General features: G+C 48.1%; 1 protein-coding gene across 1 annotated transcript in view; it reads right to left on the bottom strand.

Moving 5' to 3' along the window:
* Positions 1–3032: 3032 nt before the first annotated feature.
* PSMD1 (proteasome 26S subunit, non-ATPase 1) overlaps positions 3033–23000 on the bottom strand; it is a 110630-nt gene continuing 90662 nt past the window's right edge. Inside the window, exons 20-25 of the mRNA XM_063306298.1 lie at positions 17348–17517; positions 11867–11959; positions 10023–10115; positions 7118–7264; positions 5295–5451; positions 3033–3234 (exon numbers count right to left, since the gene is read on the bottom strand). Coding sequence (XP_063162368.1) covers positions 5305–5451; positions 7118–7264; positions 10023–10115; positions 11867–11959; positions 17348–17517 — 650 coding nt within the window. The 3' untranslated portion in view covers positions 3033–3234; positions 5295–5304. The remainder of the gene's footprint in view (positions 3235–5294; positions 5452–7117; positions 7265–10022; positions 10116–11866; positions 11960–17347; positions 17518–23000) is intronic.

Below are 23000 nucleotides of genomic sequence, written 5' to 3'. Positions count from 1 at the left end.
GTATATATTCTCGGTTGGGCAACATCTTCACAAGCAAGTCAACCAAATGGTCATGAGAGCGTGTGCAAGGTTTTCACATGAAGTCCTCATCGGGCCAGCTGGTATGAAAAAAACAGGGATGAGGAAAGAACAAAAATTCCAACTTGAAATCATCTTTTTCCTTTCAAACAAAACTTGAGACATGCCCAAGTTTCCAAGAATTAGAGGAGAGAGAAGATAGAAATGGCTTCTGATGGACCATGGAGACATGGGTGGACGTTGGGCATGCAGAATGTAGACAGGGTGCGAAGAGTTTTCTCCCCAGCCTTGCTTAAATAACATGGAGGGGGAGGGGGAGGGGGCTAGTCATCCAAAGCAGGGTTCCTCAACCTTGGCAACTCTTAAGCTGTGCGGACTTCAACTGCAGCTTCAACTTCAAAGCTGGCTGGGGAATTCTGGGAGTTGAAGTCCGCACAGCTTAGAGTTGCCAAGGTTGAGGAACCCTGATCTAAGGGAACACAGTGCTAGAATCCAACATGGCTTCAGATGCTGGGAGATTCCAGGCAAATAATTAGCTACTTGGACAGCCCCTCATCAAAAAGGCCAAAGAGAGGATTTCCTAATTTCCTCTGCAATTAGCTTGTTATCTGAGCCAGTCCAAATTGCTGTAAGGACGCTTAGGGGCTGTACCAACTCAGCTGTCACTTGGGGGCCAGGTGGATCAATTTGGGTGAGTGCCAAAGGAGCTGGGGGACTGCAAGAAAGAAGAGATACATGCTAATGCTGAGCTCCAAACACCTTTCCTGCTTGCAAGGAAGCGTACCTGACAGCCTGCCAGTATTTATGTAACAAGGATCAGCTCTCCGTTCAAAACAGGCACTGAGCCTTGCCAAAGCTCAGTGCCAGGAACAGTCAGCTTTGTTTTATTAAAATTTAACTTTATCAACAATAAATCAAGGAGTTGGAAAAACATCTTGCAAAGGGAAGGAGGGGGGGGGGAAAGAGAAGAAAATCCTGCCAGTGCCCCCAAATGATGAGAATTGCTTGGCCTGAGCAAGGAACACAGCAGCCGATCTCTGGAAGAGGGACGCTTGGTGAGGACCCATCCAGAAGGGAAGCATCTTCTTTCCATAACTGCACCAACAGCAAAGAGGCAGGACATATCCATCCCAAACAGCCTTGGCATTTGGGTGATAAAATAACTCCAGCTGGGCTGTGGAACTCATTGGGTCATAAAAGTTGCAACAACCTGCAGTAAAGAAAGCATAAGCTTTATTTATAGAAAAGTACAAAGCATCCTCTCTTCAGACGGTCATGGCGTTCCCACCCACATCGCCCTTTCTCCTCTGGAGTTTATGGCTGCAGGATCACGGCCTGAGAAAGGCAGTTGTCAGGTCAACATTTCCCAGTATTTCCTTTGCTGGGGGAGGGTGGTGGGGTGGCTGTGAGTTCTCCATCTCTGAAGGCTTTGACCAAGAGGCCAGAGAGCTACCTCCCCAAGAAGGTTGCATTGCTTTCCCTGCATGTTACAGAGGGTTGGACTAGATGACCCTTAGGATCCCTTCCAAGGTTATGATTCTCTGATTTAGGACTAGAGCCACGGCTCCCTCTGCACAGGAGGTTTCATCCCAGCTCTTGTCCACCGGTCACAACATGAAGCCCATAGAGCCCTCTTCGTGCAAGAGCCAAGCCCCGTGCAGTTTGGGGGTGGTCCGGGGCAACCGTGACTTCTCCAAGTATCTCATTGCTGCCACCAGAAGTGCCTGCTGGGTGTTCAGAAAAGAGACAGAGAGGAAGCGGTAGGCAGAGCAGGTCTTTATTTGCACACATGTCGTTAGGATTCAATGTTTGCCCTCAAGGCGTAGCCAGCTTCTGGAAGCTTTACTTCAAAATAAATTGCAGCTCAGAAGCAATGGAGAAACAACAGGGGAGGGAGAGAAAACCTCATTACATGAAACACATTTTGGGGACTTTCACCCAGGCCCATCCTCCAGCTGTTCCCCAGCCAGCCAAGTTGGTCAAGCCTCCCACCTCGGAGGGTGAGAAAGACCTGGGTTTTCCCCCCCAGGGGTCTGGTTGCCTCCCATCATCACAATACTCCTTTGATTCCCTTGCCATCTTGCATCCTTGCATCTCCTTAACATGTTCCTGCTTTGGTTGAGGTGTGCATTTCAAATACTGTTTATAAAGCTTATTATGCTAATCCACATGCTGCCTGCTCCTGGGACTCTAGGCAGCCAACAGTTAAAGCACCCATAAATCACACCTTACTACATTAAAAAAAACCCCACAACATAAACAGCAACATCCGCTGAAGTGAAGCGGCATACAAGCTCCTGGAAATAAATAATAAAGGTCTTCAAAATGCGACCCCCTCCCCACAGGGATGCTGCTAGCAATCTGTTCTTCAAAATGTCTCGTCTCCTCTCTGCATTTTTCCTAGCAGCTCCACTCTGCGCATCTCCTTCAACTAGAAAGGGCCTCCTTCATCCAGGCCCAGTTCCTCAATCCATCATGGGCTGTTTCGACCATTTTGGAAGTATTTTGAGCCCAACCTTATTGAACTGAATTCTAGCCAGTGGTTCAGCATTAAAAGCAGGCCATTTCCAACTCCAAAGGGGTTCAAATCCAACGTATTTTGCACAGCCCTACACTGCACCAAGAAATCAGGCTCGTTATACACCTGCTGCATACCCAGCCTTCATCATTAATAATCAGGCCGCCTACAACTGATTTACTAACTCCTTGGACCAACATTTCTCAACCTCTGCAGCTTTAAGAGGCATGGACTTCAACTCCCAGAATTCCCCAGCCAGCCATGTTGGCTGAGGATTTCTGGGAGTTGAAGTCCACGCCTCTTAAAGTTGCCGAGGTTGAGAAACAATGGTCTAAGCCAAAAACTTTTCAATGATGCCAAGAACATGACTGGAAGTGCAGAATTTACTAACAAAGTGCAGCTTCTTCAAAGTCCTGCCCAAGCCGAACTAGGTCACTTCATTCTTCCCTCTGAACCAAACCAAGAGAAAGGAAACGCCAGAATTTTGCCCTTGGGGTTTTTAATTGATTTATTTGAAAACTGGTTTCTTGTGAAAGAGTACACTAAAGAGGGCATAGTTTTTCTCTGTCGCCTGTCAAATGTGGACTGCCAGCAGAGAAGTGTCGGGACATGCGCTGAGCTGTGGCTTGCCACAGGAACTTCCTCCCAGGGCTCCAGACATCGAGACGTTGTGCCAAACTCCGCTGAGGACTGCCCATCTGGAGGAGGAAGGACAAAGGAAATGAACCAGGGTGAGGTTCTGGCAAAGACACCAACCAGGCTTATGTTGCTTCCTCTTTCCAGGCCCGGCCCTGCTTGGCTGCAAAGCCTGAGCTGGAGAAGCATTTGATCCTTCTCAGAGCTGGGCTAGTGGCCAGCCTGACCGTTTAATCTGAGCAGAAACCCTTAAACAAGCCATTCTGGTCTTCAGACCGGCTCACCAGCTCACAGAAATAATTGTAATGGTATGTGGGAATGACCTTGGGAGGCAGGGCAAAGAGATGCAGCCTGTCATGTTCACTGTTTCAATGTGCACTGTACATCGTAACGTTTCACATGCCATGGCGCTGAGGTGCGTTTCTGTTTGGGAGGGAGCTGCTGTGAAACCTTGTGCCAAGCTCTGTATCTGTGTTCGTTTCAATGGAACGTGTTTGGTTTATGTGCTCGGCTCAAGGACTTTTCCCGCGGACCATCAGAAGCCGTTAGGAGCACCTGGGATTGTGAGCCTGGGAAGATTCTACGGGGGGAGGGATCTCATTTGCACCGAGGGTTTTTAGTTTGCATTTGGCGTGCTTTTTTCATTCTCAGCTTTCTTTTGTGACCCTGCATACTATTCTTTAATAAATCAGATATCTTTGTGATCCTGCTCATGAGTCTGATGGTGTTTTAGAATAGGCAACCATTACACAGCCAGATAAAAGGCAACTGAGCCTGCAGCTGCAAAATGGGTGGCGCAAGAGGCTGAGAAGGGACCCTCCCTAGTTTCCCGGGCTGTAAAGGAGCTGGGGGTAGAAATGTCCTTTCAGACTTGCAAGATTCTGTCAATGTACCCTTATAGTAAAGTAGAATTAGCTCATCTGGCCGTGTTTGCAAGGCTGAACGTCAATTTCCATGATTGAAAAACAAGGTTCCTCATGCCTGCTGGCCTGTTTAGTTAGGAGCTTCTGGAACCTCACCCTCCCAGAGATTAGACTTGTTCTGACTCTGCTGGCCTTTTGCAAGGCACTAAAAACCTGATTTTGCCATCAAGCCTGGGGCCCTGATAGGATGGGTGGGCCTGTTTCATGATTATTCTGAGTGTTATGGGTGTTCTCAGCTGTTATTTTATATTATTTGTTTTGTTTCTATTTTTGGTGGTTTTTATTCTGTCTTTACTGTTAGCTGCCAGAGTCATGTACAGAAGATGGGCAGCCGTATCAAGCAAACCAGCTGGCGCGTTATTCCTCTTCTCTTTGGCCCAGTATTCAGATTAAAGGTTGGCGGCTTCCTCTCTCTCGCTTAAGCAGCAGCTCTGTGGGAGAAGCTGTGGCAGGCCCAGTCTGGGCAGACACGCGGCTCCTGCTCCCTCCAGGAGTTCTCAGCAATGGCTCCAAAGTCCAGAGCTGGACAGAGGGGCGGGGGTGCATTTCCTTCTCTGGCCTCCAAACTTCCTGGGCTGCTGTGAACACACTTGGCCAGCCTTTCTCAAGCCTTTTTCTTTTGGCCCCTGGAGGAACCCTTGAACTATTTTTCAGGCCCCGAGAAACCCCTGCCCATCCAGGCTCAAATAGAGGACAGAAGTTACAAGATTATTACATCCGTTTCACATACTGTATAGGCCTGTAGATATGCATTAACAGTGTTCTTAAATTAAAAATAAGGAATGAAGCTTACCTATTTAATGTGAACTTGCCCGAATTCGAAATGATTTTTAAAATACATCGTGATCTCCCAGGGAAGCCCTAGTGACCGCTCAGGGAACCCTGGTTGAGAAGCCCTGCACTTAGCCCTGATTAAGGCCCCGAGGGGGCCTGCTGAAACTACGTGGAATGATTTAGGTTGACCTCAAGGCCCTCGTTGGGCAGGCGGCAAGAGCACTGGGAGGAGGATCAGACTAGATGACCTCTACAGTCCTTCCAACTCTGCAATGCTCTGATCTAGAAGGTGATAAAGGCACCATGGAATGTTCATGCCGCTCAATTCCCTGCCCAGCTGAAAGGGCACCCTCTGTCGTACCCGGGGTCGTTTTCCAGCCTGGTCAAAGTCCCCTGAGGCGATCCAGCCCAGAAGCCCAACGTACCCGCCTCGCCCTAGTCGTCGATGTACTCGAATGGCTCGGGGGGCTCCGGCTCCTGCTCCTCCTCCTCGATCTTGGGCCCGTGGGCGGCCACCGGCTCCACCAGCTCCTCTGTGTCCTCGCTGGTGTCCCGCAAGACGATGATGCCCCCAATGGACAGCTGGGGAAACAGAAGGCACGGCTAATGGAGCCCCTGCGCTGGGAGAGCCCGGTGGGTCCTGGGGCTGGTGGAGGCCTGGCCGCATCGCCCCGGACTGCAATCAGACCCTGCAGCTTGGCCCTGTCCTGCCCGGAGGGCTCCCTGCTGCCGGTGCCAACTAGCAGCCGTCCCTTGACTGTGATGTGGGGGTGCAGCAGGGTTTGTATTTGGGCTTTTATTTTTGTAAACCACCTGGAGTCACTGCGGAGTCACCGGGTGAGTTGGGCGGCCATATACATCTCTTTAATAAATAAATGAAATAAAGTTAGTCTTGCCATGCCACCAGGCCAAAATTTGGGTTTTGCCGTGCAGTTTGGTCTAGTGGTTAAGGCAACGGGCTAGAAACCAGTGGGCTATGAGTTCTAGTTCCACCTTAGGCACGAAAGCCAGTTGGGCGACTATGGGCCAATCACTCCCTCTCTCAGCCCAAGAGCCAATCAGGCGTGGCAGGAGAGTTCTAGTCCCGCCTTAGGCATGAGAGCCGGCTGGGTGACCTTGGGCCAGTCCCTCTCTCTCAGCCCAAGAGCCAATCAGGCGTGGCAGGAGAGTTCTAGTCCCGCCTTAGGCATGAGAGCTGGCTGGGTGACCTTGGGCCAGTCCCTCTCTCTCAGCCCAAGAGCCAATCAGGCGTGGCAGGAGAGTTCTAGTCCCGCCTTAGGCATGAGAGCCGGCTGGGTGACCTTGGGCCAGTCCCTCTCTCTCAGCCCAAGAGCCAATCAGGCGTGGAAGGAGAGTTCTAGTCCCGCCTTAGGCATGAGAGCCGGCTGGGTGACCTTGGGCCAGTCCCTCTCTCTCAGCCCAGCCCACCTCACAGGGTTGTTGTTGTGGGGAAAACAGGAGGAGGAAGGAGCATTAGGTAGGTTCCCCGCCTTGAGTTATTTATAAAAATAATAAAGGCGGGATAGAAAATAAATAAAATAAAATAAATAAATATTTCAATTTCACGGGATATCCAAACCAGAAGAGTCTCTCAGCTTTTCATCTTACTGTGCGACTTACACGGTTCTTGAACTGTATGTTAAATCATTCGGTGTCTTTGGGTGGGGGGAAAGGAGGTAAAATTTGTCTATTCTAAAAGTCAGTTAACCCATATATTAAAAAGCTTCCATTTTGACCCGTGACTTGCCAGAAGGTCAGCTACAGGTGGCAGGAGGTGGAAAGCAAACAGTCTCTCCAGGAGACTGCTGGATCGGGCACCAGGAGTGCTATCTGCCAATGCAGGAGCTTGGCAGGCAAAGCTGAGGTGCCCTAAACGGTGAGAGGCTGAGAGGCAGGTCTGACTCGTGATACGTCCTGGGGAGGTGGAAACCATCTGAACGTTTTAATTGCTTGAGCCACGAAGAGATGAAGCGGCAGCCAGAAAATTCCAAAAATTGCTGCTTTTCCACACCTCTCCCCCGCCAGCCCCCAAACAAAGGGCGCTCTACCCTGGCTCCTGTTCACATGAGTCAGTTTCATAGTGAACTGGGCCCCACGTCCATGGGGGAAAACAGGGGTGGGAGGACCCACATCCTCTGTGCACAGTGCAGTAAACGGTCCCTTGGCTTCCAGAGATCAACCCAGTGCAGACCACAAAGCTTTTCTGGAATGGGGCCTATCAACAGACGCTCTCGCAAGGGCAACTTACAGGCTTAAAAGGCTGGTACCGGCAGCTCTCTGGCATGGTGAGCACCTTCAGCTGGGCTGGCATCACCCGGGCCGGATTGTCAAGGATCTGGAAGGATGGTTCGGGCTCTTTCTTCTTCTCTTTCTCATCCTTCTTCTCCGCTTCGTCCTAAGTGGGGATGCAAGAAGAGCATCAGCCAGGAAGCCTGGGAACGACCTGCAAGGTCCGGGTTAGGCCAGATCGCGGAGGTCTGCTGTCACCTTGCGACAGAGTTTCAGTCTCACTGGCCACCATCTCAGGAATGAGTGATGGCCTACTTCCCCTGGGCCTTGCACAGCATCCCAGGTCCGGCCTTTGTTTTCCCACTGGTGCAGAAGGGTTCAGACCCAATGCCCGGGATTATAGTGCCAGCTGCCAGTGCTACCCCAAGGAATGGAGGCCCTGCCTGCTTGACTGTCTGTCCCTCTTGTTCAATTTAAAAGGAAAAAAAACCCCACATCTTAATTCCACCACATTCCAAGCTCAACAGTGTTGTTTTTCTGAGTTATAAGGCTGTCTGCTAAAATCGTAACAGTGAGAACTCAACTGGGACCAACATCCTTCTGGAGGCTTTTTCAGGTACATTTTGCTCCCTCTGTGTCTGGAGGATCCTGGAAGGAAGCCTGTTTCCCTCTGGCTGAAATACCTCTGGGAGTGTGTCAGTGCCTCCCTTCTCCTGTCATTCTCTTCCCACTCAGCTATGCTGCCTCATTGCATGTTCTGACAACCCAAGAAGATGGCTCTAAATTTCCAGGGGGCTGGGAAGAAAAAATGCCAGGACAATAGCAGGTGCCTGGGACCTAAACCCAGGAGGAGCTCAGAAAGCTGGTGTTTCCTTCCAGGCTGCAGCTGGGAGCCAGGAAGTCCTGGAATGAGAGTCTGCCTCGGCTGTAACCAGCAGCAATCCGCAGCAGGCGAACAGGAAGAATAACGTCCCTCATGTCGGTGGTCAGAAGGTTGGATATTTCAGCAAAGCTCCTAAGCGTTTCACCAATGTGTGTACTTATTTGCCCGACTTTTATTCTGCTTTTCCATGCCCAATCCAATCTCAGGCCCCCAAGTCAAGAGCTTGATGCTCTCTGTTCCCACCACCAAGCGCCTCCTCATTTTGGGGACCCCACACAAGGAGTCCTTCTAGCTGTTCCCCTGATGACTGTCTCCCTCTGGGGCCAATTCTGAAAGTGGAAGGGGTTCCTCCTGGCTCTACCCAGAAAGGGATAACGCTGGGCCTCTAGTGGGCAGGGGTCCATGCCGATCCCTCCCCTCAAGTGACCAGAAGAGGGAGGAGAGCCACAGGGGCTTAAGCAAGTGATCCAAGCCAAATGCCACAAAGGGAGGTGAGGAATTCTAACGTGAGGATGTGTGTGTGCGTTCCAAACACTGCAATTAGGTGGTTCTGGTGCGACTGCAACCTCTCGGGAAAAATTAGCGCCTGGGCCAATCTCGCCTGATGAATAAAGATATTCGGTATGTTCGCCGCCTTGAGTTGTTTATAAAAATAATAAAGGCGGGATAAAAATTAAACAAACAAACAAACAGCCAGAGGGTATCCAAAACAAGTCCTTCAACTAAAGCAGCATCACAGCTGCTCCTTTTTCTGGGTTACGATCGGCCTCACTGCGGATCCCCATCCCATCCAACAGTCCTGCCCCCTGTGTTAAAATGACCCCAGCCTTGCTTGCCATGACTGCATCTTTCTCCCTCTTGAGCCTGTTCTGGTTTGGGGGACCTGAGCTGTGGGGTTTCTGTGGGGCCAGAGGCAGACCGTGGGGATGGGCAAAGCTCCCACCCCTGGCCAGTGTCTGTCTCTGTCTGTCTGTCTCTCCCTCTTCATGTCTGATTGATTCCAGACACCACAGTCTGCAAAGCAGCTCATTTCCTACACTTTACCAGTTCCTTGGAGAAGCCTGTTTGATCACATCCCACCTTGTGGCTGCTGCACAAGTCACTGGCATGCTGGGAAGGGGGAGAACCCATGCAGACTTGATTCATGCAGGGACTGTTAGGTTTTGTACGTAACTCGCTTTGCTGAGTGAGGTGCAGAGCGAGGGAAGTGACAGTGTTGTATTCTGTCCATAAGAAGCTGGGTGGGAGTGGGCTTCAACATGTTCAAAAGTTTAAAACAGGTGAACTTATGCCTTAGCGGTTTTTAAGTCCATCAAATAATTTTTTTGCAAGACTTGTGTTTCTTAGTTCTGAAATGGCCCATCTGCAAATTTTGCAGAAGACTGCAACATTAACACTAAGACGGAGGGAGAACAGTCCCACTTTCTACTCTCCTTGTTCCATGAAGGGGGAGAACTGTTAGACTACAGGGGCAAAAAATCTGGAGGAGTCTGGAGCCCCTTTTCTGACTAACAACTTTTATTCAAAGGCATAAACTTTCAAGACCTGCAGCTCACTTCATCAAATCCATCAGATGTAACGAGCTGCAACTCACAAACAGTTGAATAAAATTAGTCAGAAAAGATGCTATCAGACTCCTTCAGATTCTTGTGTACCATCTTTTTCAGCCCAAACTGGGGAGGTTTGGCCAATAATCCCTCTTTTCCAATGGATGTGAGAGAAGATAAAAACCTGGTTTTCAGAGCCAATACAATTATTCCTGAGCATCTTTCCTGCATGCTAGGACAACAGCTTCATCGTTTCCCTGCCTACTGACTGATACTGAATGGAAGGCCTGAAAATATGTTGAGAGAGAAGAGAGATTTCTCATTTTGGAGATCTGGATGAGTCCACAGAATCTTCCTATCTCAACTTCTCATCACCACATTTCTGGGAAGTTTTTCTGACACTGAGAAATCAGAGCTCCTTCCCCAGACTCAAGACCCTCAGGACTCCCTACCATGCAAGCGTACCAGACTGGGGAAGGCTGGATTAGACTCACCACTTCCATTTTCTCCTCTTCTTTTTTCTCTTTTTCTTTTTCCTTCTCCTTTTTCTTGGCTTTTGCAGTGATGGACAACACAGCAGTGGAAACCTGACCGTTGCAACCGGGGGAGGGAAAAAAGGTGAGGGGCCAGAAAAGCAGTCCAACAATGTTCAAGGTGAAGTGTGTTCAGTTCGCTGCAGCTATGAGCACTTTAACAGGTAGGCATGTATTAAGAACCAAAAGAATTAAACTGAAACATCCACCGTGGGCCTCACTGTAACAGATTATTTAACACTCAGAAAAAGGAAAAGGGAAAAATGGGTCTGGGAGTGAAATGAGATATGAAGATCTCTCAGAAAGAGCTGGGCCCTGGCATTGCTTTCTTTCTTTTCTGCGCTGTCCCTTGTTGGCCCCTTTCAGATCCCCTTTCCCTGATGCTCTTCTGCTGAAAAAAGTGTTTACAAAGCAGGAAGGTCAATTTTGCAGAGGAAGTAAACCTGCAGTTGTTGGTTTTGGTTTCTTTGCCACAGAAGGACTGAAGCACTAAGTCACCATGGGCAATCTATCAAGCAAGCAAGCAAGCAAGCAAGCATTATTATCTATGGTGCATAACTTTTGTAAGCCACATTTGTTTTGATTGAAGTAGCATAAAAGCACTTGCAAAGAAACGCAGTGCAGGTAGTCCTCGGGTTACAACCATTAACTTATGGTACTTATGACCAGTCCTCAGAGTTCCAGCTGTTGCAGCGTCCCTGCGGTTACGTGATTGTGACCCAGGCCCTTGGTGCGCGGCTCACGATTATGATGTCTCAATGAGCAGCAGTCACGTGATTTCAGACATTCCCTGCCAGCTTCCCACAAGCAAAGTCAGTGGGGAAACTGGGAGTCGCAAGTTGCATTCACATGAGGTCCTCATTTAACAACCTGTGTGGTCCTTGCGTAACGATGGCAACAAAGATTGCTGGAATTGCCATTGCCAAGCAACGCAGTCACGTGATGTTGTGCTTTATGACTGCATTGCTTAGTGATGGAATTCTAGTCCCAATTGCCATTGTAACCTGAGGACTACCTGTAAGATGTATTCCTAAAAATCTCCCTCCGCTGAAACGCTCACCTACAGAGAACAATTGTGCTCCCTATAGATAGGTGTTTGGGAAGATCACCAGCCTGCCCAATTCTGTGCACCACGTGATATTTTGAGCAGCTTTCAGGATCAAATCACATGTTTTTTTAAAAAAAATCAGTTTTGTGTACACACATCTCAACTGTGAATGGGCTGAGTGGAAATTTGGAATGAACGAGGCTGGACTGACTCTTGCGTTCTGCACAGGCTTATTTTAGATCTATGTCACATTCACAAGTGATGGGAAGCCCCAACACTCAAGAATTCCAGCTTATTGTGAACAAGAGAGCAAGCCAACGTACACTGCTTGACCCTACCACCCATTTGCTGCTCTTTCCGGAAGGAGCAGCCAAACAAACTTCAGAAACTGGCTTGACTCTTCTGATTCCTGGTTTGTGTGAGAGAATCATGGTATGAATCTGACACCAAGGTAAAGTAACATTCTGCAGTTTCCAAAGCAGGGAACGGCCATTCTGTTTTCTATGCTATGCGAGTGTTTCTGCTCTATGCAAAATCTCTTGAGCATAAACCAGCGCATAGCGGTTACGAACACAAAGCCGAGGAATCTCTGGCCCTGCCAAAATAAAGCAATGAGGGGGATATTCCCTTCTGGAAATTCCTTTCTACGGAGCCCACCCTGCTGAGCAGTCATTCCCAGGCCGTCTTGCACCGGTGAGGCTTTATACACAGGAACCCAGAGGCCCAGTGGCGGCCACTGATGGAGCGCTTGACACACCTTTTCTTTCTCCTTCTCTTTTGGCACTTCCAAGGGTGCTGGGTAGGCAAATGTGGAGGGCTTGACATTGGACCGGTACTGCACTTTTGGCATCTGAACGAGAAAGAAAGAAAAAGAAAGAAAGAAAGAAAGAAAGAAAGAAAGAAAGAAAGAAAGAAAGAAATCTCAATCAATCAATCAATCTCAGAGCCTGGAGACAAAATCCAGAGAGCAAAGGAAGTGGTTTGCACGGTGCGCTTGCAGACAGGTGCTCCCACCTCATGTTAAGTTTCCAATTCCTGCTCCGGCTCTCTCTCTCCAGAAGCCTTTGAGCCAACCATAGGGCTTGTACCACTGAAACTTCACCATATTAGGAGGCCACTAAACCCTGGTTAGCATTTCTCTAGCTTCTGCATAGCACCGGGCATTATTTATGCCCTAACTGGGAAAGTTAATCTAGCTGTGACCCCAGCATGCCTTTTCCGCCATAGTGCCCACCTTATGGAACGTTCTCCCTCCGGAGACTGGGATGGCCCCGACCTTGGGGGCCTTTCACTGGGCCCAAAAGACCTGGCTCTGTGCCTGGGCCCCTGAGGGTGGGCAGGGACCCGCTTCTTGGTAGTGTTAGGGATTTGGGTTGCTGTTTCTCAGCTGCCTGTATTTCACCTTTTATGGTGTTTGCTATTGTTTTTATTCTATTTTAATTCTGTCTGCCGCCCAGAGTCACTTGTTGAGATGGGTAGCTATATAAACTGCATAAGCAAACAAACAAATCAGAGGGCAGGCCCTGTGACAGAGAATGCATACTTCCTGGGTCCCAACAGATGGTAGTTTGAGTGAGGGTTTTCAGCCTGCTGGCATGTTTGGCATTCAAAACCCAAACCCTGGGCATTTGCCAACAGGCCACACCTCTGCAAAGGACCTGTGGGCTGATCGTCCTACCTTATATCACTTTGTGGGGCTACCTTGGAAAATGTCTGGAAGTTGCAGCTGGTAGATTGATTGGGAAGGGGGGCGAGGAAGAGAGATCACCAAATCCCTGCGCTGAAAGATCTGAGCTGGTTGCCAACTGTTGCTGGTCACAACTGAAGGACTTGACATTGTCCTTTAAAGGTTTAAAGGGATTTAGGCCTGCCTGTCTCCCCCATCAGAAACCTACCTGGCTAATTTCTGCAGGGGAGGCCCTCTGGCAGATGCCTCTCCTCCTGGCCTGCGGATGAGGACCTTCCTCTGAGCTGCTCCTCAAAAAAGACCCCCACTCTCTTCCTGTTTAGGAAGCCTCTGCAAAGGCATCTCTTTCACCAGGCTTTGAACTGCCAGACAACCGTGCTATTTATTTATTGGAACGCTGCCTGTTCTGCTTTTGTTTTCAAATTTTGTTCGCTGCCTTTGGGCCTTGCCAGAATAGACAAGTGTCCCATAAACCAAATAAGTATATAAATAAATCCCTTTCTCTCTTCTCATGTTGCTGAAATGGGCACCATCATTACCAGGAAGTAAGCAAATGAATAAAATAACCGGCAAACGCTGGGGTGTCTGTTGCATAATTCCTCCTCTCCCTGACCCAAAGATTGATCCCACTCAAGAATGCGCCCAAAGGAATTTCCGGGATACAGTGAGGGCAATTGCAAGGGCACGCACAGCAGTCTTTGCTAGGGAAGTTTGCTTTTCTGGCGCCCGCTGCATCTTCAGGAAGGAAATGGGAGATAACTGGACCTGTGGGTGGTGTAGCTTCAACTGGCTGATAGGGAGGAGCAGGTTATCAGCTCAGTGGCACTTCAGCTGGCCAGGGATGAGCGTAAAGATGTGGAGGGGCCTGTTGTCAGCGCCATGTCCTTGGACAGTGACCACTGGTGGTGAGGCTCCAGCTGGGAGGACTGCCAAGGACCATCCTGGATGGTCATCTGAGTCCTGGGCCGTGACACCAGAGGTCCCTCTAGGCTGTTTCTCTAGCTGGTGGCGAGATGCTGGGATGGAACGGACCTTAACCAGGTTCTGGCTACTCTTCCCAGCTTACCCTAAGGATTGCATACTTAGCGAGGGCTGCTGGCAAACCTGGGGTTCCGTGACTGCTGTAAGGCGGCTTAAGTTAATATCAGACTTTTCACTAGAAAAGACTCTTTGGAGCTCGGGGTTGAACTGTGGAGTCCTTGGTGCTGAGCTGGCTGGCTGGCAGGCTGGCTGGCAGGCATCTCACTGACCACTGACAGGTCTGCAAGCCAACAACCAAGCTCAGAGAGCACCAAGGACTCCACATATCAGACTTTGGTCAGGTAAGCCGACATCAGAGAGCACAAAATGGGCTTTACGTCGCTTTGATTTTTAAAGTTCAAAGGTAAGCGCACCGTGTGGAAGCTCATCACTCAATCCTGGCACAGCTGGGTGGCTGTCTGGTAAGACTTCCTTTTGGGGGGAGGGGGTACACTTCAAATAAAGCAACACAAATGGAGGGTATTTTCTGAGGACGACAGCAGAGGCCTCTGCGCACGCTGGGCTCTGACTGGAGCTCAGAGTGTGTCCTTGCCCCTTGAACTGGACGCCTTGTGAAGCCTCACAATTTTCAGTCCCCACTCCCAGTCAGTTCCTAATCTATATAATATCAAAAATACGCCTGAACGCCTGTGAACAACAACGCCTGATGAATCACAAAGTCTCAAAGAGTCAGCAGGGACTGGCAGTTGTTGAGCCCAGTGCGTGTGTCCAAGCTGGGGGCTTAATGTACGTCATTTGTCACTGTTACTCAGTTCAGTCTGCCTTCACCTCAATACCTGGGTTACTTGCAGAGAGCACTTCAATTTTATTTCATTCTTCCAGGAGCGCCAGAGACGCAGCTCCACTGACCATCTACAAGCGCGGAAGGGGTTTCAGGAGATGCCCGTTGGCCGTGCCTGATGGCTGAGTCAAGGAATGATGTATCTCATACCTCGCTGGCTTCTTCCACATGGCAATTCTGTCCTCCCCTGGCAGTAATGACTCTGCCTCCTGATGCAAGGTCACAAGCTGAGATTCCCACAGTTGAGGCTGTTAAAAGAGCTGTGATGGATCTGGGGCCGGAGGGGTTGCTGGGGGGGGCAGGGATGTATAGCAAACCAAGTGTCACCCTGCTAGGGTGGCCTGTTGGAAAGGGTTGAAGATACCAAACCCTCTAAAGTCCCGTCCAAGCTGACGGTGCTGGACTGACGGAGCTGTGATCTGACTCACAAAAAAGGAGGTGTACATATGCCATTCAGTGTGGAATTGTATTTGTTTGGCAGGGACACACTCAGAGGCGCAGTGGGCAGAAGGTCCCAGCTGCCTTCTCCACCCTCAGAGTTGGAGGAGACCTTTTCCCCAGTTGTAGGAGATGCAGGAGACAAGCTGGCAGTCGCAGAGGACGCTGCTAGATGAAGCACAGATTTGGCTCCAGGGAAGGGAGGGTGAGATGATGGCACCCGTTCTGGGCCTTAAGGCTCCAAAGGCTGACCAGCAATCCAAAATTTGTACCACAGGCCAGGTCATTCAAGTTAAGCAAGACCAACTCCAGGCAATGCACACTGCTATTGGGGGGCTCCAGATTCAACCTGGCACCACATCCTTAAACTTGTAACTGCAGCCATGAAAACTGGAAACCGACAGGTTCTCAGGAGGCTGAGAAGGCTGCTTGTGCAACTGCACCCTTTGGGCCCTGATTCTGCCCATGAAAATGGTGAAAAGCCCAAGGCTATCTTTGGGTGACGGTGTTAAAAGAACAAAGCCAATCGACAGTCTTTGCACCCTGAATTAAATCATCTCTGCTGTGTTTTTGGCACACCACTTTCCTTCAATGGCTCCTGAATAAAATCTCCTCGTGTTCAGGAAGGTGGCAAAGCACTGACCATCTCAATGCAGCCCTCTCTCTCCTTTTTCCTGGAGAGAAGCCAACTTCAAAACGGACCCATGATTCTGAACCTTAAGGCCCTGACAAATGCCGATTTCTACTGCTTTCCTCACATTGCCAAGAAACAGCTCTTTTCTTCTTCGAACTGACCCAGGGAGGCCACGGCAGGGAGCAAAGAAGGGGGTTGATGAACCTTCCTGGGAACTGATGGGATGCTCTCCCCAGGGCTGGCCTTTGTCCGCGTCTACTGAATGAGAGCCAACTGGAAGGGGAAACAATACGGTTGGACTCTACCATAGATTTATTAGGGGAGAAGCGAGCAGTTTAAGCTAAAGAGGGGCCTGTAGACCAGCCTTGCCCAGCCTGGCATCTTCCGGTGATACACTGTGATGGCAGAACTGCAGAATCACGTGAAGGGAACTGTGTCGTACCCACCCATGGAGTTTTAGGGCATGTTTGTTGCCAAATGCTCTGTACTGTTTAAAGAAGACAGGACACAAATGTTTTTGGTCTTAAAGTAAATAATACATTGCTTTGGTTTTTTGGGGTTTTTTTGCCGTTCATCATGTCCAATCCTCGGTGACTGCCTGGCCAGGTCCCTGCAGTTTTCTTGGCAAGATTTCAGAAGTGGTTTGCCATTGCCTCCTTCCTAGGGCTGAGAGAGAGTGGCTGGCCCAAGGGCACCCAGCCGGCCTTCATGCCTAAGGCGGGACTAGAACTCACTGTCTCCTGGTTTCTAGCCTGTTGCCTTAACCACTAGACCAAACTGGCTCGCCAATAAATTGTTACCAACTAGCAAATATAAAAAGACCCTGGAGTAATTTCTTCTTTGCTTTCCATGAACATGTATGAACAAACCACTTTACTGAGACAATCTGGATTTCCTGATCTCCTGACCCTTCATCCTGTGTCTCCTGATCTCTTTGGAATGCAGATAACTGGACGAGCCTTATTCTGCACAAGGCCAACGGATGTTTCAGCTTAGGACTGTCTGCTCAGACTAGCAGCTGCTCCGAGGCAGAAAAAGATGTGTTCCAACCTGGCCACCTGCGTCCTGTCCCAGGAGACAGTGCAAATGGAGTCTGGGGCCTTCGGTATGCAAATGATGCCTCAACTTATGTCCCGCAACCTGTGCCAGGTCAGAGACTCTGTTCATCTAGAACACTGTTTCTCAACTGTGGCAACTTTATGATGTGCTTCCAGAATTCCCCAGCCAGCATGCTGACTGGGGAGTTCTGGGAGTTGAAGTCCGCACATCTTCAAGTTGCCAAGGCTGAGAAACACTGATCTATAAAACAGATGTTGACTGGGGGCAGAGAAATAATATAGTTTGTATGACTTGCTGATTCTCCTCCTTTTTTAAACTGGAGGTACCAGAAGTTGAATGTGGCCCCCTTCTGCCTGCCAAACACACAGCCAACAACCTTGTATCTGTCCCTTCATGGCAGTTACCCAGGTCACCATATCCAACCTCCAGGTCAAGGGTGAGGTCAATATTATTTCCCAAACTATTTCCTATTGAAATATTTCTTGTCGCAAGAAGCGCCCCAACTTCTTTCTTGGCCAGATGGGCAGGCAAAAGGTACCAAGCAGCCAGATGGCTGCTCTGCTCTCCAGAGGATCATTCTGACTCCCGCAGCACGTACCTTGAGGTCCTTGTTAAGGCCGATCACGCAGGTCGGAGTGAAAGCCAAGGACAAAAAGTGAGAGAGAGGAAACCAAAACCAGAACTGGGTGAAGACCAGGACGCCGACCACCGATGGCATGTGTGTGTGACCGGTCCTTGACTGCAGAGAAATTGTGACGTTGTGGCCACCTGGATAGGGTTCACACAAGAGATACCGAATGTGAGATGACTGAGATTTAACTGGGCTGGAAAGAATCACAACGGTGAAGAGAGGTTCTTCGTAACAGAATTCTTTGAACCTGGGAATGGATTTTTCAAATTATTGTAGAGACAGACATTCCTTTTCCATCTCCTAAGTGGGAGGCGACTTCTCTGATGAGTCAGGAGACAGTTATAAAGAGGATGAAAGGCATCAAGAAGGCCCTGGCTTAATGAAGGAGCTACGCGTGTCCAGTGTCCAAGATTCTACAACCTAACCTCCTTTTCTTTGCAGTGAAACTGACTGATCTGTGTAAACCGAAGGTCTTTTGGTTGTATGCTGCAGTTGGGGGATTAACATCCTGCTTTTGTGAGATGGGGATGGAGGGAGTCAACCAGATAACAGAATGGGGGGGAGAGGGAGGGGGGGAAGCATCTACAGTTAAGTCAACTGCAGTTGTGTCTAGACCAGCGTTTCTCAACCTTGGCAACTTTAAGATGCGTGGACTTCAACTCCCAGAATCCCCCAGCCAGCATTCTGGGAACTGACTCCATGCATCTTAAAGTTGCCGAGGTTGAGAAACGCTGGTCTAGACATGTGTCCCAGTCGTCCCTACCTGGAAAGCTGAGCCCAACTGTCTGTTTCCATGAACAGCTAACTCAGATTCTTCGGGGAATCTCTAGACGCAATGCATACTTGCAACAGTTCCTCTCCTCCCCCCTATATAAGGAGACGTAATAATTCAAAACATGTGTTTCTATCTAGCATGCAGATGCGTGGTGAAATGAATGCTAGACCACTCATCTATGTCTACATTCTTGGCGTTCCCTGTGTATTGCACGAGCCCCGCTGTCTTTTCCCCACCTTTATCCACTTTCTCGGAAGCAAACCGATTGCTCTGCCCAGTTTCCTCCACTCTCTCACGCCCAAACTCGGCTCTTCCAGCATCTCAATAGAGGGGGGGGGGGAGAATTCACTCCGCTCTCCACCCAGGAGTAGCCTTTGGATCTGCTTCCTTCGTCCTATGGGTAATACACCATGGCAGCAGAATTAATCCTGCCAGATAAACAATCCATATAATTTCATCTCAGAAAGCAGAGATGGCAGGAACTTGTCAGGCTGATGCAGTGCAGGCCCGTCCAGTTGAAGCTGAACAGAAAGGACAGGCCCGCAGAGGGAGCAGGAAGGTGTTAATCTGATTTTTCAGCCCTTTGCAGATTGGGCTGAAGGGGGGCAGCAGGAGCCACCAGCAACTGCTCCGGGTGAGTTTGGGACAGAGGCCTGAATGGGATTAAAAGGCAATTGAGTTCAGACCATTTATATGGGAAAACTAGAGCCCCAGAGAAGCACAGTTCAGACCGGCCAAGAGTCTAGAAAATTATTATTGTATCCCATTATTTGTATGTAAGGGATACTTGGTGAGAAAAAAATTCTTCCGCAAGAATGTGCAAATCCTTGGGAGTGACCCTCCTAGCATCACTCAGAGGTTGAAAGTTTTAAAGTAGGGGAAAGAGGGAAAAAACCCATACAGGAAGCTATCATATTAGCCACATTTCATTAGCGTAATGGTAATTTAATACACAATATTAAATTTAATAAAGCAAATTATTTTTTTTTTGCCGTTGGTTTCCCCCACCTTTCAGGAACAGAGCTAATATGGCACCACTGAAGAACAGTAAGGTTGTCACACACCCCTCCTGAAAAAGAAGTGTGTACGCACACACACACACACACACACACAATCAAGGGTCTATAGACAGCATCCTTATGACATGCTAACCACGCTAAGCTCTTCAAAACTTAGGTCTACGAAACTCTGGAATTCTATTTTTAAACTGCAGCCTGGCCACCTAAAATCCGGCTTCTCTTAAGCACTTATCTCCCCCCGCCCCGAAGTGCTGCGTTCCCACTGCATTACACCCTCTCGATTCATTTTCTCCGGAGTTGCCTCAGAGCAGAGAGATGTCTGACCTTCCTTTATGTGCTTGTTCCTAGAGAACGCCTTTCCTAGCTGACCGACGAGGATGAGAGATGGCTTGAGAATTAGTTTAAAAACAGCTGGAAAGAAGAGACTTTTTTTTTAAGCTCTTAACACCCGCATTGTACCTCTTTTTAAGCAAAAATGATGCATATTTACAGAACACCAGCATCAAAGATGAAAAGGTGTCAGGGCTGTTCTCAAAAGTTGGCTTTTTCTGCTCCCCGTGATGATTGGGCAATAGTACTGTCACTCAAAGAACAGTACAGGTAGTCCTCACTTAATGACCATTCCTTTAGTGATGGTTCAGACTGTTGGTGCTGGAAAAAACAACTCACAACCAGTGCTCACATGACCGCTGCAGTGTCCCCGCAGTCACATGATCACGATCTGGGTGCTTGGTAACCAGTTTGCATTTATGACCATTGCTGTGTGGTCATGTGATCGCCATTTTTGACCTTCCCAGCTGGCTTCTGGCAAGCAAAATCAATGGGGAGCCTCATGAGTTGCTTAACAACCACGGTGATTCGCTTAATGACCACTGCAAAAAAGGTTGTAAAATTGGATCAGATTTGCTTAGCAACCAATTTCCACTCCCAATTGCGGTCATTAAGCGAGGACTACTTGTAACAGTGGGTACTTCATCCCACTTTAAATTCTGGTTGGATGGGAACAGAAGGGGAAGCGACTAGGGAGGGGTGGTGCAAAAGGGGAGGGGTGGTGTGGGAACTGAAGCCTTGCACCTTTTATATATGGGTGCCCACCATCTTGAAGATTTTGATCTGCACCACCCAGATGCCCTTGGGTGAGTGGAAGGAGGGGTCTAACAGGAGCCTAGAGTCTGAGCCTCTGGCCGTCAGAGTGAGAGGGCTAAAAACAGATATTCATGGCCGTGAAGGCAGAAACTGGCAGGTGACAGATACATCCTAGAATGAAAAATGTGAAGATTCATCTTCCCAGAGAACATTCTGAAGAATTTAATCTCAGTTGTAATCTTAAGGGAATCTCTTCTCACACTTTTCAAGTTGCTGAATAAACATTAATACGATTTGCTGTTCAAACATTAAAAAAAAAGTGACTCTGTTCCTTTATACTCTCCCTACCTTCTAGAGCAGTGTTTCTCAACCTTGGCAACTTGAAGATCTGTGGACTTCAACTCCCAGAATTCCCCAGCCAGCCATGGGGAACTCTGGGAGTTGAAGTCCACAGATCTTCAAGTTGCCAAGGTTGAGAAACACTGCTCTAGAGAGTCGCATTATCTCATGTATATGTAAAAACAGGAAAAAACAAAAAAAATCCGAATCCAGAAAATCCCTAAATTATGACCGCTCTTTCATACTGAAGAACAAAAGACTGAAAGAAAGGACACTCACAACACACCCTTTCCACACTCTGTTGCCAGAGTAGTTGGCTCTTCCCTAATCAACTGCGTCAAGATGGTTGCTTCCCATCTTCCTTCTGGCCTGCCGTAATGGATCCTAAAACTCAACTTCCTACTGTTATTCATTTCCCCACCTGTTACTTGCCTGGTGGGATCTGCCATCTCGCCCTTCTCCCTGTTGCTAAAATAATGCCTGCAGAACCTCTGCTTTGCCATGATTCAGGGCAGTAAATTCCTGAGCTAATTTCCAGGAAAATGTTGTACAGCTACTGTCGGTAGCCAAGCTGCTGGTTTTGTTGTTTACAAAAAAGTTGAAAAATGATTTACAACAGTAAGCACTCCCCCACCAACAGATTTTAACCAGACCCCAAAATATCAATCCTTTCTTTGCTGTTAAAAGATTTCTAGCTGCTTTTCCTACAACGTTTTGAAATACCTTTCGCTAGCCTGTTACAGGAAATCATTGTGGCTTGCTGATTCTTTATAGATGCCAACAAATAAAGTCTCCAAGATCCAAGCTAGCATTGTTCCATCATTCAAAGACAGAATCACCTTTTTTTGTCAGTAGAGACCCGCAAATAATTTTGCTCTGGGTATGTTCTAGTAGAAAAGCAGGATGGAAATGTTTCAGTAAACATATTTAAATAAATTGTGATTAGGCTGGGGTAATAAAGAACAAGAACATTCTTTCAAGAAGGTCAATCTATTTCATTCAGAGAATCTCTGACCACAGGCAGGTTCAGTTTTGAATGTGTCAGTGATTCACACATGCAATAAAATCTGAAACAAGCCATCTTTCCCTCCTCCTCTTCTTCTTTATAATTAATAAAATATAATAATATAATATTATTAATACAATAAAAATAATATTTGTATTGGACATTTTGGGAGAAAAAATATATATAAACAGAAGGAAAAGAGAGGAATAGAATCAGGTGAATAAACAAGGAATGTATGTGTGTTAAAATTCTAATTTTCCAATATTCCAATAGGTGATTAGAGATAACTGAATATACTATATCATTTAAAGACCTGAAAATCACTCTTCAACTCTGCACAGAATACAAACATCTTCTCTACTTCTGATGCCACACAATTGCTTCTAACGTCTCAAAGCCAATGAAATAAGCTGTTCTTAATAGTGACAAAGACATTCAAAGTGGGGTGGAAGCAATTCCATGATTAACACAGGAGCTGAATGCCACTCTCAAACAGCGGTCTCTTAAAAACTAAAGCTCTCCCACCAACATGTTCCTCCTCCACGCAGATCTGTTTAAGTGTCGGAAGCAATTGTGCATTCCCACAATGGCCTTAGACAAGCTGGTCTCAGCCCTACAATCTCTAGCACCAGCAACAATAGCATCATCCTTAATATTTTCCAAAATTGGGGAGTGACCACTGCGTATGACTTTCTCCAGCAATCCTGGGGAAAACCACAGTGTGCCCGGAAGTCAACTCAGTAGCCAAAAGAGCCTACTCGGAAGACTGCCATCTGCCAACACGTTCCATGCAAAGTCGCTAACTAAATGCAGGTATCTCTCCCATGCCCTGCTCTCTGGGGAACCTAAAAGCTTGCTTAGCTTTTGTAGACCTGAGCTGATCAAATAAATCAAAAAAATAAAGCCGAAATGGAGAAGCCATGTGTGAAAAAGTAAGTACACCCTATGATTCAATAGTTTGTAGAACCACCTTTAGCAGCAATAACTTGAAGTAATTGTTTTCTGTATGACTTTATCAGTCTCTCACATCGTTGTGGAGGAATGTTGGCCCACTCTTCTTTACGACATTGCTTCAGTTCATTGAGGCTTGCGGGCATTTGTTTATGCATAACTCTCTTAGGGTCCTGCCACAGCATTTCAGTTGGGTTGAGGTCTGGACTTTGACTGGGCCATTGCAACACCTTGATTCTTTTCTTCTTCAGCCATTCCGTCGTAGATTTGCTGGTGTGCTTGGGATCCTTGTCCTGTTGCATGACCCAATTTTGGCCAACCTTTAGCTTTTGGACAGATGGCCTCACATCTGACTCTAGAATACTTTGGTATACAGAGGAGTTCATGGTCGACTCAGTGACTGCAAGGTGCCCAGGTCCTGTGGCTGCAAAACAAGCCCAAATC

The sequence above is a fragment of the Candoia aspera genome, chromosome 6 (assembly GCF_035149785.1).
Source record: "Candoia aspera isolate rCanAsp1 chromosome 6, rCanAsp1.hap2, whole genome shotgun sequence".
In the NCBI taxonomy this organism is placed as follows: domain Eukaryota; kingdom Metazoa; phylum Chordata; class Lepidosauria; order Squamata; family Boidae; genus Candoia; species Candoia aspera.
The sequence above is the reverse complement of the archived record's forward strand: the minus strand, read 5'-3'. Positions and strand labels throughout refer to the sequence as shown.